Source organism: Gymnogyps californianus, chromosome 9 (assembly GCF_018139145.2).
Source record: "Gymnogyps californianus isolate 813 chromosome 9, ASM1813914v2, whole genome shotgun sequence".
In the NCBI taxonomy this organism is placed as follows: domain Eukaryota; kingdom Metazoa; phylum Chordata; class Aves; order Accipitriformes; family Cathartidae; genus Gymnogyps; species Gymnogyps californianus.
This window is the reverse complement of record NC_059479.1, coordinates 20919798-20934883: the sequence shown is the minus strand read 5'-3', so window position 1 is coordinate 20934883 and position 15086 is coordinate 20919798. Positions and strand designations below refer to the sequence as shown.

At 39.0% G+C, this 15086-nt stretch overlaps 1 protein-coding gene across 6 annotated transcripts in view; it reads left to right on the top strand.

The window, feature by feature from the left end:
* Positions 1–1852: 1852 nt before the first annotated feature.
* The window catches only part of CHRDL1 (chordin like 1), a 40264-nt gene continuing 27030 nt past the window's right edge, over positions 1853–15086 (top strand). For all 6 annotated transcript variants that reach the window (XM_050901788.1, XM_050901784.1, XM_050901787.1 and 3 more), the window contains exons 1-3: positions 1853–1993; positions 3952–4064; positions 8013–8106. In XM_050901788.1, coding sequence (XP_050757745.1) covers positions 1897–1993; positions 3952–4064; positions 8013–8106 — 304 coding nt within the window. In that variant the 5' untranslated portion in view covers positions 1853–1896. The remainder of the gene's footprint in view (positions 1994–3951; positions 4065–8012; positions 8107–15086) is intronic.

The window sequence follows — 15086 nt, the reverse complement described above, 5'->3', positions numbered from 1 at the left end:
GCTAACAGGTAAAGTGCTGCACAAAGGATAGTTGTGCTCCATTTATAACTATTGTTTGCTTAAGCAACCCCCAAGAAGGCCAAAATATTTAAACATTCACATTTCTGCTAGTCCCAATGATGTGCTACTGTTGTTCTCAATGCATGCACGATGTCCTGGGACTAAATGACGAGGTTTTAATTTTAAACAAGTGTTTAAAAGGTTGTTTGGCTTAAAAATGTCCTATGTGATTTGAACACGTTGAAAGGAAAAAATGACTTAAACTTTTCTTCTGAAATTGGAATATTTTTCTCAGCTTCCAAAATAAATGGAAAGTTATATTTTGTTACTGCATAGGGAGTGTGCTTTTAATATAGCGTTATTTTTTTGAATGTTTTCAGATGCAATTTGCATTATTTTGAGTGAGCTTACTGAATATAGACAGAGTAGTTGGACAGATTTGATTAGTTAAGGAAGATGTCCATTTTGCTGTGGTTTGGGAATGTAGAGTAGAGAACCCTTAAACAGTAAAGGCAATAAAACCACTCTGATAAAATCAGATCACCCACCCTTTGTTACAGTATCCTAGATCGCAACAGTCTTAATAGGAAGATTTTCTTTTTAAGTGTTAACTTACTGTTTAGTTAATTTCTCTAAGCTATCCACCACTTAATTTTGAATATATGTATATAAATTATTATTTCTGCTTTGGTTAGCTGTGAGCTGAAACATATTCATGTACAGTTCTATTATTTACATGAAATCTGAAGAGGTCAAATTAGTTTACAAAGCAGATGATTGTTTATTTTTCCAATAGTGAATCTTTTTTTTTTTGAACTTTTGTAAAACTAATTTTGAATCCACATCAAGGCTCTTAAAATCAAACCCAAATCTTTCCAACATTGTAAATTATGGACAAGTGTACTCTGGGAAGATAATACTTTTGCAATAAATTATGATAAACAGTAAAGCATCAACATATTTCTCAATTTAGAATCTTAGGTTGGCTATCAAAAATAAATAAATTCTACTTTAGCTAATTATTTTCTCCCTTGGGTTTTTCATTATAAAATAATTCACCTTTTAAAAGCCAGAAAAAGCTAAACAGAATGGCGCATGCAGCAAGTATGATACCATCTCTGCACCACACAGAGAAGAATACATTAAGCTTTGCTCCATATGCAAGATTTTGACATTAAAGATCTACAAGAATGAAGATGACATGTCATTCCCCCATTCTACTTTCAGATATCAAGGCAACGGAAGGGTTAACTCTAGAAAAATTAATTATACACAATCCCAGAACAATAGTAGTTGGGAGAGGGGAGGAGGGGTGACTTGAGTAGCGGTGGAAGCCTATTAGGTGCAGTGAGGGAAACTCCCGTTGACTACAGCATGGCCAGCATTTCACCCTGCGCGTGGATTTCCCTAGTGCAGGGCCCATACACCACGTATACCCAAGGTTAATTTTACGATGAAGCAAACATGTTACAACTGACACCTGTATTTCCTAAGTTACATCCAAAACAGCTGCTTTACAAGAAAATCTCCCAAACTAGTTTCTTGTGAAAGAGAACTTTAAGAATTTAGATTGCTTACTTGCCAGATTTCTCTGCTTTGGAATAAAATAAGGACTTTACTAGAAGTAATAAAGTTTTCAGCTTTCATGAATGGGAGCGTGGCCCCTTTTCCAAAAATGAAATGACCTGAAGCCAAAGCTGTTTCCATGAAATGAAGATCCATGATATAGACAGATTTTTTGGTTCTGGAAATTTAGGATTTCTGTGTGCTGGATGAAATCATGTCAGAGAATTTAAGTATCTTACAGGATTTTAGTTTAATTAATTTAATCTTTTCTTCCCAACAGCTCAACATTCTCTACTTTGGAGGCTCTTTCTTTTCCTTTTGTCGATAAAGATGAGAAAAAAGTGGATATTGGAAGATTTTCATTTTATCTTTTTTGGTGTGCTCTGTCTCCTTTTCATAGATGGAGGTAAACTAGAACAAGTAAAACGTAAGTAGACTTCAAACAAAGCTGTCACATTGTCACATTGACCCAAATTGGACATTTTCCTTCCATTTGACAGATACGGTTCAGAAAAGATCTTCAAAGAAGAATGTCCTGAACTGTGGAACTGCGTTCAAAACCTTTTAACATTCTTCCTTCTTCTAATCCTACATTTAGTAGAATTGGGTCATACTCACGTTTGGGGCACATTTTCCTAAAGCTGTACAGGTTTCATTGCATCATAAAGAACATAACACATCAATTGGAGAATCTGTTTTATTTCAAATATCCTGAATCAAGAGAGTGCTTAATTCCATTTTAGTGACCTCTGTAAACATCTGACGGATTATCTGGATTTTGTCCCATGTGTAAGACTATTGTGCTGAAATTTTCAGCTAGCGTAAAGCTTGTCCAAGACTGTTCTGTTGTGTTCCAAAAACAACGTCATATGAACTGGATTAGATACATCCTTTGAGAAAATTAAGAGTCTAAGCACTGTCAAAAATTTGATGAGAAGAACTGAAAAGAATACAAACAAAACAAAGGGAATATTTCTACAAAGCCTGTCATCCGTGGGAGATGTTAACACATTTCAGAAAGCACGGCAAGGAGGAATAACTACCCAAATAAGTCTAGGAGTTATTGACTGCTACAGCCTTGTTACTAGCTCTCTGGAATGCTCTCCCCACCTGCATAGGCTGGGTTTTGGCCTTCTTCTTACAAAGGACATTGTTTGCCCTTGAGAAGTAGTTATGTTTTTCAGCCTCAGTATCAGCAGCTTCTGCTTCTAAGGAGGTAGATTAAAAAAAAATTTAAAAAGAGAGCGAGTTCAAAAAAGGCCACCTTCTCTGCTGAACTTACTCACAAGAAAACAATGTGCAGGTATCCCTGTTCAAAGAAAGCATAGTGTGAGAAATTATCAAACTCCACTTCAGCCATCTGCTTTTTCAGATCCTGCATTTCATTTGTCATGCTTTTGTGTGAAGTGAAAGCAGATCACTTCACAGTTGCTACTAATAATCCCTACCTCTTGCTACCTTCTTTTAGCCCAGTAAATGTGAAGAATGTCCCTTGCTTGGATTATCACTTGGAAGACAGGTATTTTTTTTGGTACTCTGAAGTATCGTCTATACTGAGGGTAATGAATTAAGCTGAATTTGGATATCATTAAGGTAACAGGAAAGAATTCTCTCATGGAAACACATGAGAAACACCCTTTTCTTGAAGAGATTTGAGTTTTCAACGTGAAACCATAATGTGACAGGGAGAGACAGGGCAGTAATGTCTGATAGGTAGATGGATATCTGCAGAACTGCACTTGCAAGATTAGAAGTGCTTAATGAACAGAAAGATCTTGAAATATTTTGAATGTTGATGCGTATGTAAGTCAGCACAAATTGTTCTGAAATACTAGGACAAACTTCTTTTTTATTAGGTTGTTAAAATACGGAGATACTGAACACGCAGTGTAAATACAGTGCATTTATCTTCCTTTTGCAGTCCCCTTGTTCAAAATCTCTCTGCTGTACAACCTGGGATTTTCCTGAGTCGAGCCAATTGCTTTGGTTTTGCAGTGAAAATGTTTTGTTTCCTATACAGCTGTCTGAGCAATCAAGCACTTTAATTTTGTTACCTAAAGAGGATCTTAGCCTGTGTTTTTGCAGGTGAAAGGATAAACTCACCCTATATGAAAGCCATTTTGTCAGCTATTTCAGGAGCTGCAGTTTTGGAAAGATGGGAAGCCGTGTCATTTATTTTGGGAGGTTAGAAACAACAGCACACGAAACTAAGGGCATTTCTGTTGTGTGATTCTCCAGGGAAATTAAAAATAGTAATTCTTTAAAAAATTTTATGTACCATCCACAAACATAATTTACAGAAAACACTGCACACCTAAAACCACTTTCTAAGTATGGAAGGGGAACATTCACTCATAGCTCTTTCAATTCTTTACTGTTTTACAGATTCAGATACATACTGTGTGTTTCAAGATAAGAAGTATCGTGTAGGAGAAAGATGGCATCCTTATCTAGAACCCTATGGCCTTGTTTACTGCGTTAATTGTCTTTGCTCAGAGGTAGGACTGCTGAGTTATTGATCCTACAACAACTTCTACTTGCTTAATTGACTAGAATCCTTTATGTTGTATCTACAATTTGACAAAGCCCAAACCTGTTTTCACTAGTGGGTCCTGATCACGCTGCAGGAAATAGAGGCAGGTGATCCTAGCGAAGGGAAAACATGAACAGAGAAGGCCAATACTAGCAAAAAATACTTGCATGGGGTAGACAAAACAGCTCCTTAACTAGCCAGAAGCTTTGTCAATGCTGAGCATTACATGTTGAATAATTGGACCCCACTACCTAAATATAATCCTTGCAGTTCCATCAATATGGAGGATTATGCTGAACCTGAATTTGGTAGTGTTTTGATCTATGTACAATGCCCACATCTTCAGAGGCATTTCCACAGCCAAAGCATCTGCTGCCCTAAAGTGCTGAAGGAACAGGCTTGGATATCACCATTTGTAAAAATCTATGAAAAAAGAATGAGATGATGAAAAATGAGAAAAGGGTATGGGGAACAGAGAGAATTGGGCAGGACGTGAAAGGAGAGGTCCTTGGCTACCATCAGTTGATGCCTGATACGAAGACACAGCAGTCATAGATCCCCTAAGTATGTCATACACAGCTGCGGGGGGGGCAGGAAAATGAGGGCAGAATATGTCCCTTGGAGTATTTCAAAATGACTAAACAATACGGGATCTTAATCACTAACACATGAGGCACTCCAGATGCTAAGTTTTGTCTGCTGTATTTAATGCAGAATAAAGTGTTCTTGGCTGTTTTCCCCCATGCAAGTGTAAAATATTGGGCCCCCATGCAGCACTTGCTCTGAGGGATCTGCTACTACAATTTAGTGCAGAGATGCACAAACAGTAGTCCCACAAGCTTGGCTGCATCTCAGATCTGTGCAGCAGAATGCATCTGTAAGAGAAAAAGCAATGTAGTAGGAAGAAAAGGAAAAGTCCCTGATTATGGCAAAAAGGAGTTTCCACTCACTTTTGCTGATGTATATGCAAAGTTGAAAACTCCCTCAGAGTCCGTGTGTGGTAAAACACTCATTAAATTGCTGGAAGGCTGTCTTGGGTGGGGATGAAACTCACTGGAAACCCTAGAGATCTGGATACAAACCATTGCTCAATGATTTTTAGGAAGGTGTTAGTGTGGAGGGATGGGAAAGTGCATGGAATGTTCCTCTAGAGAACAGCACTGCTGTGATCCAGGCATACCCATGCACTGTGAGGCTCCAACAAACGAGTATATTTTATTTCTTTCCTTCGCACATGGGCATGAAAGACCAGAGTGACAGTTCAGGGCAACAAGGTTAGTAAAGAAGGAAGTTGCTTGTGTTAATTACCAGTACATGCAGCTCAGAAGCGGTTCTGGACTCTACTTCCTTGTTTGCTCTGTTTTACTTTTGTTGTACCGCGAGGGTGCAAAATTCAACTTGGGGTTATTTCAGCAGTGAGGATGCTGAGGGTTCTCTGGGATGTGACTCTTGTTGCCTGGAAGGAGGACTCCAAATAACAACTGCAGCATCCAGCCATTCATTTGAGCTTTGTCCTGGCCAAAAGAAATGCCCTCAGAACATGAACCTACAGTAAAAGCTCCAGATCATCAGGAAACTCTCAATAATTTATAATTTTAACAAAATTAAGGCTAGACAAAGCATTAGAAAACATGCCATGACATAGCACAAGCACAGACCTTAAACCAAATATTACAGCATAAAAAAAGAAACTGAAGTGTGCAACAGACAGCAAATAAGAGAGACCTAAGTGTAACCCACCTATGATTCCCTGGCAGTAAATCAGTTAGGCAGAGGATATGTACAGAGGCTGAAGCAGCAACCTACTCCCTCATACTGCAGAGAAAAGCAAAAAAAAATCCTCAGGGGTCTTCATCACCAGTGTGACCAAAATTTCTTTGCTGGCCTCAAACATCGTGATCCATATGATCTCGCACAAAACAAGTCCTATCAGCCAGGCAACAGACCGAGATCTCTGCTCCATCTCTAAACAACAGCCTGTCCCTCCACCCCCCCCCAACACACACACTTCTGATGTTTAAGAAAAAGGCGAGACAAATTAACTGACTAAACAGAGGCCAAATTATTCAGCCTGGGATTAAAAAAAAAAAAAAAAGCCTTCCTGTTTTTGTGTGTATGTGGTATTGTATTTTTACAAGTTATAATTACATACTTAAACCAGAATGAAACTAAACATAATTCAGTGTTCTCACCCTGTTCCCCCTTTCTTTTACAACCCCTCCTCCCCCCACCCCCAATACACAGTAGAGACTGTTGACTGTTACTGTCAGGTAAATTGGAGCACTCACAATTTGTCAGATCATTATTTCACTCTCTAAAATACAGCAGCTTTTTGCCTGTGTTCATAGTCAGATCTGCAGACTTCAGGGGCTAACATGAATGCTCTCCACACTTAGCACTGATAACACAGCTCGGGAAGAGAGATGGATTGGGTATCTGCTGCAGAAATGCTAACCATGGCCCTGACTCACAGAGGCCTACCAGAGCTTAAGTCCTACTCTAGTCAGTAGGGCTTGATCTCCCAAATATCACTGTGATTCTAAGCATAAGATCAGTCTTACCAAGCACAAGATCAGTTAAAATAGTTCTGTCGTGCTGCAAACAGTGAGTACTGCAGGCAGCACTGAGGAGTGAAGTAGGCCTGCAGAATTTTTATCACAGCTGATCATGCACAGAAAGTAAACATTCACCTCAGGAGATTTCGCAGGTCTAATAATTAAAAAGTAAGCAACATGGAGCCAGGCCAGCAGGCAGTGCTAGCCTTTCTTCTATGGTAGTGCTTTACAGGCTCTCAGATGATGGTCTACTGGGCAAGGAGCTGTGCAGACCAGTGATAGTCCCTGTCCTGCAAAGAGTCTACACCCTAAAATCTGCTCCGCCTCTATAAAATCAGTATATTTCATTTCAGTCATCATTGGAAACAGGTGGTGATAACATTTGTAGTGTCTCTTTCCAAAGCAGATGCACAAATGTAGTTCGTGGGTAGTAATGATCTAACAGTATGATTCCAGCCTGTGGTCTGCAGATATTTAGGAGTCAATGGATTATTTTGAAAGAGATGGCTAGAAAAGCCTATACATGTGATATCTAAGGAAGTCTGCACCTCCACTGGAAACATTTCAGTGCTCCAGAAGGCATATGAAAATGAAGTGGGTTTATTCCTGACACCACCAAAACTACAGTCATAGTGTAGTATCAGTGTTCATGCTGAAAGATCTTTCTTGCTATAAACATGAGCAACTCAGAGCTAAATTAGGAGGATGAATTATAGATGGGAAACAGGAATTTGAAATGGATAGTCTTTTCTGGTTCCAGACACTGGAGAATGAAATTCCTTGTGTTTTAATTATAAATCAAACTTAGATGTGGTCAAATAGAATATTATGTTAATGACATGAATAATGAATGCTATTCCCAAGACTTGCTCGTATTTCTTAGAAAAATGGCTACTTACCAACTGGTGGTTTTTGTCTACTGGGGAACCCATAAAATGAAAACAAAAGATTCCTCACAGTTTTCAGGAACAATTACAGACGCTATTGTCTCTTGCGGTCTTGAACTAACCCTCAGTGGGGGATATCTCAAAGACCTACCATTCATTATCTGTGTCTTAGTTTTGGAAATGCAATTCCTAAGCATAATCTGCTCAAAAGAAAAACACAAACGAAAATTGTTGCAATCCGTTTTTAGGCACTTCCTCTGATTTTAAGGTTTGTATGGATTTCTGCTGCATTCTGACCTCCAGCATAAATTCAGAGGCAGTGAAAGTAGTCTGGGCTTACCCTGGTGTGAGTGAAATCAGAATGTTGTAAAAAGGCATTTTTTTTTTAAATATCTATATGTAGAATAGAGAACACAGAAATTTGTAAGACAGCCCATTTCATTAAAGTATTGTATTGTGTTCCACCTGCAGAATGGAAATGTACTATGCAGCAGAATAAGATGCCCAAGTCTACACTGTCCTTCCCCTGTGCATGTACCACAGCTGTGCTGCCCACGATGCCCAGGTAATTCCTATTAATGACATACAGTCCTTTCTGAAATAGTTATTTAATATGCTGAGTAACAGCAAAATTAAATGTCTGTGCTGGAAAACTTTTGTGAAGTAAACATCCTTCTGTATCCATCTAGGTCATGAGAGGCTTGTCCTACAGTAAGTTACAGTATTTCCTATCGTGGTTTCTTTTTAGGAAAACAGAAGTATAGATTTGGGAAGGGATCAGGTAAGCTACCAAGTCCAGTCCCTTACAATCCAGGCAGAAGGTAGCAGAAGTTTCATTGATGGGGTCCATGAACCATCCGCTCCCCACTCCTTCCCTTATCTCTAAAGTCCATCACAATAAAACCCCATCCCACAAACTTCCTAGGTTTCTGCTTTTGGTGCTTTTCATAAGAGCAGGCTAAAATACATGGTTATTTGCAATAGTTCTCTGTTAACAAGCAATTCAAAATTGCTGTGGCAAATGTGCATTTTTATAGTATCACTGTACAACCAGTCTGGTAACATTTGCCTTTTACATCTCAAATCCAGGCATAGCTTCATAATTAGTAGAGACTGTTGTAAATCATAGAAGCAGTGCTGTAGAAGTTTATGACTATATAAATCCAATTGGATACTGTATAGTAAATTCCTCCAGACTGTACATTTATTATATGCTCATTATTAAGAGCCACTGTATGAAAGAGACTAAGCAAGATCTTTCACAAGGCTGTTACAACATTCCCGACATGGCCTAATGGCTGGTAGATTTGACTAGAGCTTTTCCCTAAATGTCTGTCTTAGTGGCACCCCTCATTTCCACTTATAAAAGAGTATTCATGCAGCATCATAGAAAGGGGTTTTATTTGACTTTCTCCAGAGAGTTTCATTGTCTGAGGAAAACAGCTGTTCCCTGACCAAAACCTGTGAGCAGGAGGCAGTACGCAGTGGTGGAGGGACATGAGTGCACAAGCAGTTTGCTGTTCAGCTGGGATTGGAGTGCATTCATTGCATTTACTGGAGAATAAATGGCACCCACCCGTCAATTTTTGGTAGGATTCATCTGTCCTGACTATTATATACATCTGTCTATCAGATATGTATATCAATATCTGATCTAGGTATCTAGATCCTTCTTTAATCAGTGATGAGGAAGAAGCATTTCAAGTGCATAACTCATCTGATGCCATGATGCCACTCTTCTTGTGTCTTGGAATGAGATTCATCGCATTCAACTTTAGATCTAACACTTTGGCATCTAGTTGATGGTAGAGTTTTATCTATGATAGTCTAATACATAGGAAAGAAAGTTTGTAAGGTAGTATGCTTTATTTGACCAACTAGTACTGTTAGATTAAGTGGTAAGATGCTGGGAACATGAACCCCTTTTCTGTTTTCAGATCAAAAGAAGGACTGGTGTGCCGGTGTGCTCAAAATCTAGTTTGTTTTCCAGCTAATCTAAACTTCAGTTGGCAAGGGAATGATCTAGATACCCTTTATAGCTGTTGGAAACATGCTGTCCCCAGAGGGTGATTCCTCCTGTTACCCAGAACGAGAAGAATTTTTCCCTGGAGATGCCTGTCTCTCTCCGCTGATTATTGAGGGAGCACAGGCAAATAGCTTACACTAGATGCTTACTTTTTTGACAGCTTAAGTTAAATCACAGAAATCCCACTCTCAGTATGTAATTGGCATTTGGGGTCAGGAACTTTTTTTTTTTTTAATATCTCTGTAAAGTATTTAGTATAGAAACATAAATGCTTCTAGATTGACTGGTTTTGCTTCAAGTGCTCTTTGGCAGTGAACTGTTTGGCTTTTTTCTGTTCATGAGGCTGTAAATGTTGTGATACCTATTAAGATTTTAAAACATTCTACAATGACCTAGTAAGGAAGAGTAAGGGCCCCTGTAAACTCTCAAGTCCTTGAAACCAGGACATTATCAAATTAAGTTCTTGCTATTCACAGTTGTCAGCTAGAATTTTGTACTCTGTGTTTAAACTGATAAATCCAGAAAATTATCAGAATGAGCCTTTCTGAATTGTGATCCATTATCTTCTCTTAACTGCTCCTGGAGTCTGTCTATAGTCTACCTGGTACATATGGTAGGCCGTTAAATTCCTAGCTGGGCAGCATCTCATTAAAAATGAGAGTCCCACTATGTTTTATTTTTTCCCTAACTGAATCTGTAAGTCAGATAGATCTGCACCAATGTTAGGCAAAAGAGGACCAGGAATCTCCTGTGATTTCAGGGGTTATTTGCATTCTGATTTCTGCAGTGATTATGCATATCATATTTGGTGCTTTATCTTCAGTGGTAATGTTCATGCCTAATCTGAATAGGAATCTCAAGCATTCTTGCACATCTTATGTCAACTTTCCATTCCTATGTGTCTGGCATATAATGTCTTTTGTGCAGCATCCCATGATACGCAGGAAATTCAATTCTGTGGTTTCCCTGGTTATTTTTTAATGGAACGTGCCAGAGCTCTGGCCATTAGCCATCCATTTGAATTACTCTCATAAATGCTCATTATATTCTGTCACGTATGTTTCCCCTCAGTTTCTCAAGCTGCATTTCAGAAATGAGTAGTGCTAGTCACAGTGACTTTGGGCTCTTCCTCCTGCCTTTCTGCAGGCCTTGTAGAGTGTAACTGCCCAAATAACTGTCTCCTTATTTAATGAGGCAGAGGTAATGCCAGGAGGCAGCAACTTTCATTGGAAACTGAACTTCATAACTACCTAAGTAGAGGAGCTGTTGAAGGGATTCCTTTGAGAAAAGTTGGCACTGCTCTCCCCTTGGAATTAATGTCTTCTGCATCCATAGTGACACTGGACTTGCTGACACAAAGAGATGCAGTGTTTGTATCCTGTCTCCCTGACACCAGCCACCATGGATCTTAAGTAGTTGTCAGACATACGTTATGAAGCATCTTCTACTTTTCACCAGTGGTTCAATCCTACCAGCTTCTACCACAGATTCACTGCTAACTTTTTTTTTTTTTGAAACCTATTCTTTCGAGCATTGGCAAAATCCAGACCTTGTGTCCTATACAGAACTAGATATTCCTCCCTTTTGCAGCTCTGAAAAGTATTTTACTATCTGAATTAGATTCTTATCATATCACATATGTAACCAAAAATACTAGGTTCACATTCATTGAGACTCTTTTTACACGTTAGTGAGACCCTAAAGGACATCACATGCTTCCGAGCTTGAACTCCGTCCTTCCACCTCAGGATGCTCCAGGCATTGTCAGAGGAGAGGTGATTTATAGAGTCAGAGAGAGAATTCACCATCATTCTTAGAGCTGGATCAGCTCTTGAGCTAGAGTGGACTTCAGACCTCCTGCCTCCTGTCATGAAAATAAACTTCATGTACAAGTTCTTCAAGTATTTAGCTGCAGCTGTCTTTTACGGCACTACTATGGACAGTGCCTTTATAAATGGAACATTTATTGTAGATTGTATCATCTCTACATGGAACGATTGCGAATCAAAGCATTTAGAGTCTAGTTAAAGGTCTAAAATTTTTGAGTATACTCTGGAATATGTAAATCTAAGATGGGGGAAGCTTACATCAGAAGCAAAAATGCACAATTGCGGGATTTAGAAAGGGTTTCCATATTCCACTTGCTGGTTTGATTTCTCAGCAGATAAGGCTGCACGCTGATGTATGAATCAGCCCATCTGGCTCTAGTATTTTTTAAGCTTGCTGCCCCAACTAAACACACTGGCTTCCAAGAACGTTCATGATTAGTAACACATTTAAGTTTAAGCTCTTTTGGTACTATGATTTTTCTGTATCAAATTCAAACCACTTTTCTGATGTACTTTTCGTTGTTCTTTAGATATTGAAATAACAACAAAATGCCAGGTGGTACCTATACACATAGCTGGACTAAATACAAAGATGGACCAGATCAGGTATCTCAGAATAGTGGTCTGAGAACATCACCTAAAAATAAATGAGGCTCTGTCTGCACAGTAGACTGCAGCATGACTTAGTAATACCTGTATCTTTGAACTAGCTATTTTAGATCCTGGAAGCAGCCTAGTTAGGACAGGGCAGAACTCACTGCGCTGCAAAACTTGCTTAAGAAGCAGGAAAAATGGGCCTGCAATGAGCTCAGTGCTACCTTTTCTCAATTCCTTCCAGTAACTGAGCTAGTCCAGGTAACACACTGCACTCTGTAGTATAGATATTCTTAAAGACTCAGCCTTGCAAGATGCCTGATAACCTGATACACATTGTATATGTAAACACAGAAGCATGTGTATAATAGAATGCATCTTGCACTGAATTACAACCAAAATCTTCAACCTGGGCAGTTGGAATGCTCTGGTGGAATGATTTTCCACTGCAGAATGCACATACAATAAACCATTTGGTGAAGAGGTGTTGGGTTCTACCCAGCTCACACACCAGAGCTCCCAGGCTCTCAGTTCTAGTCTTCTCACTCTTCCATTCAGAAAAACCCAATCTATTTCACAAATACTTGTGGGATGGAGGAAGGCATATTGTGCCCAACTCTTCCATTCTCTATGTAATTCTTGTTGCTGCTACCTACTCTTCTCATATCACTAAGTGAGAAACTCATGGCCCAGATCCCACTGAAGTTACAAGGAGTTTTAATTGCCTTAAATAGATGGGTGTGAGGCCTGAGTAGGAAAGAAAAAAACATACGAATATGGTAATATTAAGAGATGTTCAGGTGGTCTCCGTGCTGTTAGTAAAAGAACAGTTGTTACCTCCCATATAAAACATATCTCTGTTGACTGATGCTACACCTCTGAAATTAAAGTCAGAAACACTTCATACCTGAATTCCAGACTGAAAACAGACTATTATAGCAATACTCAAGATCAAGAATTTTTATGAGTAACCTGGCAAAGGGCATCTCATCCTTCTAAAAGTTGTGCCTGAACCAATATGCATGGTTCAAACACCTAAGTTTTTCATGAAAATTTGGAGATAGATCCAGACTTCACATATGACTTGTGAGACTTTAGAATGCTCCACTATCCAAAAGATCAGTTCTCTGCCTTACCATGCAAGATCTTCAAGGTTCTCAACCCTTACAAGTTGCAAACACAGAAACTCTCTTCCTTTCTGTATGTTAATCTGTCCCTCTATTGCCTAAGTCCCCAGGCAGCAGAATTTCTTCATCAACTGTACTGCCAAACACCCACTTTCCATCTTACCCATAAAAAGATTTGAGACCATTGGTCATGCAGCAGTATAAACAATCTCTGAGCTTGTGATTTCCTTTCTCTTATTTAATGGTGAAAGGATTAAGGAAGAGGCCACAGGGAGATTCTCATGAGAAGAATGATATGCAGATAGCATTTCTTTCTTTCATAATTCTTCTTCGGAAATTTGAATTTGACAGCAGCAAATATTATAGCTACTGAAAGTTGATACATTCTGTATTTTGAGACAATAATAAAAAAAAGGCACCTTACAAAGGTGCCTTCTAAAGGCCTAGATGTAGTCTGTGAGATGAAAACAACAGAGCAATAACACCTGTAATTTTATGAAAGACTTGATAAATTATGGAGAAATCTTATAAAATCCATCACTTGTGGAAAACAACAACAGCCTTTAAGGGATTTTGATACTGAATTCTTAGTCCCCTACACACAGCTGATGGGAGCACTGTGCTTGACACATGAAGGGCACTCCATCTAGCAGGGATTAAGGAATGGTAGAGGACAATCCCTGTATAAATCATTGACTGAGAATGGTTAAATCTTGGCAGAAATGTTCAGATGAAAAAAATCTAAGGCAGCACAAGTATTAGTAAAGTTAGGTATTGAAAGTACAACATTATAATAACTGGGGTTCCTTCACACACCTCTTCTGTAGCCATCAACAATTAGCATTGGAGGAGTTCAAACATCTGACCTACATGTCACCTACAAGGTCTAATCTATCAGTAACAGCATAGTGTACCACATGTACAACTGAAAGTCCCTGGAAGTGTCTCCATACAAAACACAGTGCTAAAAAAGTGAGGAAAAAGAAAACTCAATATGCAGAAGGAAATTTCTGTACAATTACTTTTGGAATACAAGAGTGGAGAAACTTCAGGAATAATCAACATTAATGAATGAACTGCAAAGCTTGAAAGTCCTCCTGGTTTTATTCTTTGCTCATACAACATTATCCACGCTTCTGAAAACAGCTGAATTGTCTGAGAGATAATATAAAAAAGCTAGACTCCTGAAAATCTTGACCATTGGAAACCATTATCCATGCTTGTCTGAGCTGTTCATCCAAAGAATAAAATCTATATAAGCTGTAACTGATGCATGGTATATAACAAGTTCATAACCACCTTAGTAATGAGTCCGACAAAGATCGTCCTCCTGACACCAAGGAATAGATAGTTGGCACTTAAATAACAGTCCATTGATGGAAATATGAGTTTGGAGCTATAGGCATATCTCAGGTTTTGGAAAAACTGGCCACATTCTCAGCATCCTGCCCACTTTGTCACATGTCTGACATGAGCCTCAGTTCATGGAAGAAATTCTGCATACTCAGCTCCCATTCATTGTTCATCTCCGCCTTCCCTTGTTACTTTACCTCAGCATCTGAATCTCTTCAGACCTTTAATCCACGCTGTTGCACTGCCTGCAGGCCCAGTAGCTATGCCTTCACTGCCCACCTCTGCATTTTTCAGATAATGAAAAAGAAATTAAAAATACCCTGTGACCCAAGCTCTCGGCAGTCACAGTACAGGAAACTGCAGAATAGGTATGCCAACATACACAGCAGCTGATAGTAATAACTGGAGAACTACTTACTATTATCTATTGATAAGAGCAAATTTCAAATTTTTCCAGTCCACATTTGGTTCCTGTGGAGGTACCACAGAATTACAGAACCATGCTTGTGCATGGTTACTCCACATATACAAACAAGGTGGATATTCATATCTGGAATATGAAAGACTCACAGAATGTTACACAGCACCAGAGATTAGTAAGATGCTCTGTTTTTTG